The sequence below is a fragment of the Taudactylus pleione genome, unplaced genomic scaffold (assembly GCF_031769625.1).
Source record: "Taudactylus pleione unplaced genomic scaffold, aTauple2 ptg000897l, whole genome shotgun sequence".
Taxonomy (NCBI): domain Eukaryota; kingdom Metazoa; phylum Chordata; class Amphibia; order Anura; family Myobatrachidae; genus Taudactylus; species Taudactylus pleione.
Genome location: NW_028285298.1, coordinates 1,808,876 through 1,816,522, shown reverse-complemented (window position 1 = coordinate 1,816,522; position 7,647 = coordinate 1,808,876). Strand labels below are relative to the sequence as shown.

The 7,647-nt window shown below is 44.0% G+C and overlaps 1 protein-coding gene across 2 annotated transcripts; it reads right to left on the bottom strand.

The window, feature by feature from the left end:
* Window positions 1–399: 399 nt before the first annotated feature.
* Window positions 400–6,861, bottom strand: FUT7 (fucosyltransferase 7). Of its 2 annotated transcripts, none has more exons than XM_088459135.1 (2): window positions 6,658–6,861; window positions 400–2,570 (listed from the first exon to the last, which is right to left on the bottom strand). In XM_088459135.1, the coding sequence occupies exon 2, from the start codon at window positions 2,546–2,548 to the stop codon at window positions 1,511–1,513; it is 1,038 nt and encodes a 345-aa protein (XP_088315261.1). In that variant the 5' UTR covers window positions 2,549–2,570; window positions 6,658–6,861; the 3' UTR covers window positions 400–1,510. The 2 variants fall into 2 exon arrangements, with proteins under 2 accessions (XP_088315261.1, XP_088315260.1); XM_088459134.1 differs by lacking the exon at window positions 6,658–6,861 and adding an exon at window positions 4,851–4,905.
* Between the last annotated feature and the right edge of the window lie 786 nt (window positions 6,862–7,647).

Here is a 7,647-nt window from a genome sequence, read left to right as displayed (position 1 = left end):
GTCTTGCACCAAAGGGGGCGTGCTGTCGATGGTGAGTGACAGCGCGCCCCCTTCGGTGGGCGTGCCGGGGGTGTGGCTGCCAGATGGAGGCGTTCCCATGGGAACGCCTACCGTCTGGGTCCGGCCCCACTGACATCACTAGTGATGTCAGTGGGAGCGATTTTGGCTCTGATAGAGGCAAAAGCACTCCAGGGCTTGCGGCAACGAGACCCTACCGCAAGGGTCTCGTCGCAAGCCCGATGGTCGCGATGGTCTTGTCATCATGGACGCTCGCATAAGCTGTGGGTGGTAACCCACAGCTATGAGAGCGTCCAAGAGGCCGCTTCGCAAAAAAAAAAAACCGCCCTGATTCAGAGCGGGCGCTCGTTCAGAGCGTCCGGCTCTGAATCAGGCCCAGAGATCCCTGTGTGGAGGTTTAATTTTATTTACTTTATATTGTAACCATGGGTGTCTGAACAGTGGGGGAGGGGGGCGGCTTTGCTGTGTTCCGGTGAGCTCTGTGATGAATGGGTGAGCTGCCGACATATGTCGGCTCAGCTGTCCCTTTGTTCTTTGAGATCACCAAATATCCCTCTCTCCCAGCTGAAGAACGGAGGGAAGCCTCTATAACGCCATCTGAAGATGGCGTTAATTTCATAAGGCTTTCTCCGGTATTATTTTGCAATTTGGCTATAGTAAATCGGAACAGATCGCATTTCCCATTACAGGTATGAAAACTATGCAATTTACAGAGCATGGAGGAGTTTTTACTAAAACTCCTTCAAAAGCCCTTTGATACATTTAGGTGATATTAAAATAATGTGAAAATGAAAAGGGTGTGAAAACACCCATTTTCACATTATTTCAGTAGACTAAAAAGATCGATAAATAGGCCCATTAATATGTCCGCACATTTTTAATTTGCCCCTACCTCTAAACGAATCCAAATCGCAAGGTAGAAACATTTTACAAGACTACCATTTACACCGTTAATACGGTAGCACTGTATTAATATGAGCACCTATAACAGAGTATATATTTGTCAGTGTAGTAATGAAACAAGCTCCTATAACTCAGGATGTACAGTACATATAACAAGGATCATTTTCACAGTGATCATCAATTTCTGCTAGTCACATATGGATCACAGTTGTCTACAACTCCTGGAATGTTCGGGAGACACCTGAGAGACTCACACCCTCCCGAATCTCGACCACTCCCTAATTTAAGTGTCAAGGGCAGAGGCACAATGGCGCGTTTTGATGCAAATTGTATCATTGCAGCCCCAATCTCCTATGTATTACGCATTTTGCAGCAGAGGGCGGTACCATGGTGATCAGACCTCTTCATTGTGCCCCCCGACACCAGCACCCTGGACCTGCCCACCAGAATCTCCCGGAGGTGAGTAGAAAAAAGTAGGAGTGTATGGTACGGAACTTGTCATGATGAGAAGTAACATAAACAATAGAATACAAACTCCTTATGCAGCGATAACGGATAACATTCTAATACACTCTTTAGAAAACAAAAATTAAAACCAAGTTTCTTGATTTCTATGATTAAACCAGCCTTCTAAATTGGAATACATTTTGGTCTTGGGTAGACCAGGGTATTTTGAACAAATTGTGCAAAATCTCTCCTTCCAGTCTGTATATACTTTCACCCCATAGGTCTCCCGCCAGCGGAAGAACTCTTGATAGCGCTGTGGTGTCATTGAGACTAGAAAGTCCGCCAGATGTTTGGGCGATGGAAAGTCCGACACATGGATGAAAGAGTCAGCAGGTATAAACTTCTCATAGTTTTCCCGCGGAGGACCTAGCACCACGGGAACTGTACCAGCAAGAAAGGAGTTTTTCCACAACTTCTCTGTGATGTAGTCTTGGTGGACAGAGTTCTCCAAAGCTAGGTAGAAAAAGTAACGGGACAAAGTGGGGATTAAGCACGACGAACATAACGTTCTCTTGCTTGCATTTCCGTATACATCCACCTTGAGGTAGGAAGAAAACTCTTTGAAGAACAAAGCTCTTTCCTGTGAATGATGGTAGTTACTAACAACCCAGGCCACCAAACCAGTCTTAGTGGAGTTATTCAACTTCGTAACCAATTTGGGAACCAACTGCCCATATGGCACAAAGATGTCAGAATCTTCTCGATAGGTCAAAGTCCAGTTGAACACGTTGTTCCATTTTTCAAGGCCATGAGTGTTGGAAGGAGATTCTAGATTTGCCCAAACCCACATCTGTTTAGAAAGTCTAGGCTGAGAGGGCATCTCGCAGCCACTCTCACCAAGTTCCTTGTGGTGAAAGACCACCACGTCGCTGTGCTTGTAATCGTTTCGATCGGCTGTCAGTCTGCAGTTCTTGATGTTGTAGAGCTCGGAGCAGACTTCTCCTGAAAGGTTCATTGGCTTGTGGAATGGCCAATTCCAAATCAATACGGTCGTCAATTTATGGAGGGGATCCATGCTTTCTTCAGAGCTAATAAACAGTACAAACCTTATATTCCAGACAACCACTATCAGTGCGAAGACAAGAGCCAACCGATGACACGGTCTGTAGGTCACTGGCATGGGTAACCCTATTATGTTGTCACTATGGAGAGAAACACAATGCTTATTAGACAGACAAATCAAAATAGTCACTGCAAACAGTTTTCTATGACAATGGATGTCTCTGAGATTTCCCCCGTGAAGCATTGCCTCTCGGCTCTGCATATATTTATATAGCCTCATTTTCCCAATAAGAGTACTATTGTCCAATTTGTCCAATACATTGATTCTGATGCATATGTTAATCATACATAAAAAAATGCATGAAATGTAAAACAGTAAGCACAAAGTCATACAATACGTCACAACGCAAGTAAGCGTACAGGGGTGGACAGATTGGTGGCAGCCTCAGCGTCCAGCTGCGGCAGCCTACGTACTCGGTTATGCTAATATGAGCATCAGCATGTCTATATTCCGTGCGTCTAGGGATGGCCATCAACCATTGATTATTCAAAATCGATTGTTTGTGGCCGATGTTGATTTTATTTTATTTTTACCATCGATGGCTAAGAGCCAATGATTCTTCTTAGCCATCGATAAACTAGAGCCGATGTGTGTTTTTTTTTTACATACAGGACGAAGCTTATCCCCACCCTCTTTGCAGCTAAGCCACGCCCCTGTGGGTTTATTTTGTTTTTTTGACCGCCGTTCTCCCCGGCAGCAGTGGCCATCCCCGGCAGCAGTGGCCACTGAGGGTTGCAAACTATGGATGCTTCACCCTAGATGGTTTATTTGTCATTGATGGTGACCATCGATGGACCCATCGGTGGCAACCATTGATGGACACCCCACCAGTGGCCATCCCTACGTGTGTCTAGATGCCTATGTGTCACACTGATCGCTGTGCTACCATCTGCGGTGGCAGCTGTCATCAGACGGGTCAAAGAAGCACAGAAGTCTGGCGACATGCCGCCCAGTTGCCACCCAGAAATGCCCACTTTTGATCTCTGGAAGGTTTGATATCACCGCCCCCTCAATCCGCAAAATTTACTATTGAAAATTCGCTCTTTTACAAAGTACCACATTGGAAATCATCATCCTCATTTTTGTTTTTCATGGTAAAAATATGAACCATGAAATATCTCAATCTGCAGTTTGACAAATCGTCAGAAAAATGAGGTGAGAGGCGAGATTGCTGAAACCGCGCACGATCTGTGCTGTGTGGCCGTCATAAGAGGAGGCACTATATACTTATTAATCATGAAGGCGATCATTATCTATTGATTAAACAGTAAAAAAAGCAATGCATAACTGATTTACGGATGGAAATTATTTTATTAATGTATTGGGGGACTAAATGGGAGGGGGTGGAATAAAAATGTATTTATGACGTGGGGAGCACTTATTATTTCATGATGTGGGCACTATTTAGAGTGACATGAAATAAAAAAAAAGTGTTGCTCCATCATACTGTACAGTATATAAATTTTTATCGCACCCTATGAACTTTCAAATTCATTTTCCCCTTTATTATATTTAATAAATAATATTGTTCTCTTCCGTCCAGCAGTTTAGAGGTGCAGGGCCTGATTGGGAGGTGCGTGCAGTCACTGCCGTGGCTGCATGTTTTATGGTGATAATATGCAAATGCTAGTTTCAGCCTTCCCCTTGTGTACTAGCGTGCGCCGGACACTAGCGGCAAGCCCTTCTAGTGCTAGTGCACACTGCAGCTCCGCCGGTGGTTCTGACCCGTCCACCATCAGTGCACCATCAACACTTGCACCATCAATGCACCATCAACACTTGCACTATCAGTGCACCATCAACACTTGCACCATCAGTGCACCATCAACACTTGCACCATCAGTGCACCATCAACATTTGCACCATCAACACTTGCACCAGCCCTTTGCCAGGTGCAGCGTCTCCATCTGAATGTGGCCTCTCTGGCTACGGCTCTATGTCAGATTTTTTATGGGTACTTTAGGCCACCTGCCAGTCACGCCCATGGTTTTCCCTCGCCTGTTTTGATACCATCGCTTCCGTAGGCAACAGCGCATCTGTGTATACACACAGGGTGACGCATGCGACGCAGGGTTTTCAGAATATTTCACGCATGCGCAGTAGTGAATAATCGCTCAACTACGTGAATATTGACATTGCGTCCAGTTAGCGCGCACCTCTGAATCAGGCATGAAAAACGCCTGTTTTAGTAACTCTAGCCTATAGGTATTTTAATTTATTATTATTATTATTATTATTATTATTAATAATAATTTCTAACACACTAAACACGTTTCTGTCAGTTGCTATAGTAGTGTATCCCAACCTCGGTCCAAACAGTCCAGGTTTTAAGTATATCCATACTTGAGCACAAACTTACGCATTATGTCATAGTTTATGAGAGGTTCAGAAACTGAGTTCCTGCTTGTTCCTGCTGAAAAATAGCAGAGTACCTCAGTTATTTTGATTTAGCCATCTGTGCTTCGGTATGGATAATCTTAAAATCTGGACTGTTAGTGTGCCCTGAGGACTGAGGTTGGGAAGCACTGCGCTATAGTATGTAATAGATCACAGGTTCTCAAACTCGGTCCTCTGCACCCCAAACAGTGCAGGTTTTCCAGGTCTCCTCACAGAATCGCAAGTGAAATAATTAGCTCCACCTGTGGATCTTTTAAAATGTGTCAGTGAGTAATGAATACACCTGTGCACCTGATAGGTGACCTGGAAAACGTGACCTGTGTGTGGTCCTGAGGACCAAGTTTAAGAACCACTTCACAGGTTCTCAAACTCAGTGCTCAGGATCCTAAACAGTTCATGTTTTCCAGGTCTTCTCACAGAATCACAAGTGAAATAATTAGACCCTGTGGATCTTATAAAATGTGTCAGTTAGTAATAGACACACCTATGCACCAAGTATGAGATCTGGAAATCATGCTCTGCTGGGAGTCCCTGAAGACTGGGTTGGGGAAACCTTGGTATAGTACTTAATAAAAAAAAATATTGTTAGAACATAAATAAGACTAACGTCCCATTTAGGCACAATTTCTTACCTTAAATCACACTGAGTTTCATTACTTTGTTTTAGGACAAGAGGATGAGGGAATAAAAGTTTCCTTTCTAATTTATTTTGCACAAACTAAAATGGGTGTATGTACAAAGCCTTGGAGAGCGATAAATTACCAACCAATCACCTCCTGTCATTTTTCAAACATAGCCTGTAAAGTGTCAGTTAGGAGCTGATTGGTTAGTACTTTATTTCCTTCCACTTTATCTCGCTACAAGGCTTAAGCTGGCCATACATGGGACGATTTTTAACACGATTTTGGCAGTTTCTACAGGTTGAACAGACCAATCGTTTGCAAATAGTTGTACTTTGAGTCTTCTGCGACCCCGATGCGCGTCCCTGCCGTCGTCTAGTTGGATCGCAGATCAGATGGTTTTGCAGAGCGATCTCAACTGATCGTGTACGATGTGATTACACTTCTATGTATCTTATCCTATGATCTTACTGATCAATCGTACACCATTTGACCATATCTTATGAAGAATTTCAAGGGAAATCGTACAACTGATCTTAGCAACTTTGAATCTCACCGTGTATGAGGGCCTTTAGTACATATACCCCTTAAGCTACATACACACGTAAAGATTTTCCAACCATCCAACTAGTTGATTGGTTGGAATGAAAATCCGGTAAGGAATGAAAGCAAATGACAATCAGCAATTTGCTCCCAAATGCCGGAAAATGGACAAAAACTGTTGTTTGAACAAATTGTTTAGATCAAACATTTAACAAACTTGTCTGACCGACCAGTTTCATCTGTTTTCTGGCATTTAGGAGCAAATTGCTGATCATCAGTTACTTCCATTCCTTACCAGATTTTCATTCCAGCCAATCAACTAGTTGAACAGAAAATCTTTAGGTGTGTATGTGTAGTCTGAAAAATATACAGATAAGTAGCTGATTATGTTAGTCATCCAAATATGTTTTATATAATAATAATAATAATAATAATAATAATAATAATAACTTGGAACATTATTATTTTATAAACTAGGACCATACATCTGCTCATTTGATTTAAAGCTCTTAATAATTAAGAAGTTCACCGAAGAAAGCAAATACGTTTTTTAAACTGCGGGATAATAAACCCTTCCCAATCACGCAGCATATTGAGACAACCTACCTAAATTAGAGTGTCTGCAGGTGCCCTGGCCCCACAAGGGTCAGAATATACAAATTTATGCTGTAGTAAATACTGGTTCAGGGCTCTCTGAATGGCAGAACTGTCACTCCATGGTATGTGGCTGTCTCCTCTGTGCTGTCGCTGGGATCCTGCAGGGTGGCTGCTTTCTGTGGGGAACCTGCGGACAGATGTCTCGGTGGCAGTGCTGCGGGGAGCCCGGGGAAGGTGATTGTACTTCTGCCATTGTACATAGTTCCTTCTGCTTTTTGGGTTGCTGTGCCCTCCTTCTTCCTTTCCACATAATCTTTACTTGTATGAGTTATAGCCACAATGTTCCGGTGATCTGTAGGCTGTGGGGCTGATTCAGCATTGCACGCTAGTGAGTGACTAGTGCAATGCTGAATGCAGATTCCCGATTATTGGGAATCTGATGGTGCGCATGACCCGTCTGACTGACAGGCAGAGGCATTTTCGTGGCGGGGACAGCTGGCGTTCCCGGAAACGGGGACGTCGCCCCCGTTTTTCGAGAGTGGCAAGGCCAGGATTTGCGTTCACGGACACAGTTTCCTGGCCTCGCAAGCCAGCCATTCTGTGTAAGCTGAGGCTTACTCAGCTAGCCGGTGCCACCCACCTTCGCGACCGATGGTCGCAATGGTTATCCCAGCCTGCGACCTCGGTCACAGTTGCGTGCAGCTTTGCAATTCAGTCCACTGCAGAATCAACCCTTATGCTCGGTGCTGCAGGTTGGCATCTGCTTGCTGCCAGTCATTTTCAGTGCACTTAGTCATGCATAGTAGATAGATCACGTATCTGTGCCACGTCGGGGTCCCTGGCACTTGTCTACAACACAGGAAGCCTCTGGGATCAGACATTTTTGATCGCAAGTTTCAAATATAAAAGCTTGTTAATGAAAAGTGTTTAAATTGAGAAAAGTTTCCTGCACTCCACGGGGTTCCCAGTTTTCTTATACTGCATAGGGGGAGATGTATT

What these genes read in the sequence shown, in the direction of transcription:
- FUT7 (XM_088459135.1), bottom strand. Translation starts at nt 2,548, where the DNA reads ATGCCAGTGACCTACAGACCGTGTCATCGGTTGGCTCTTGTCTTCGCA.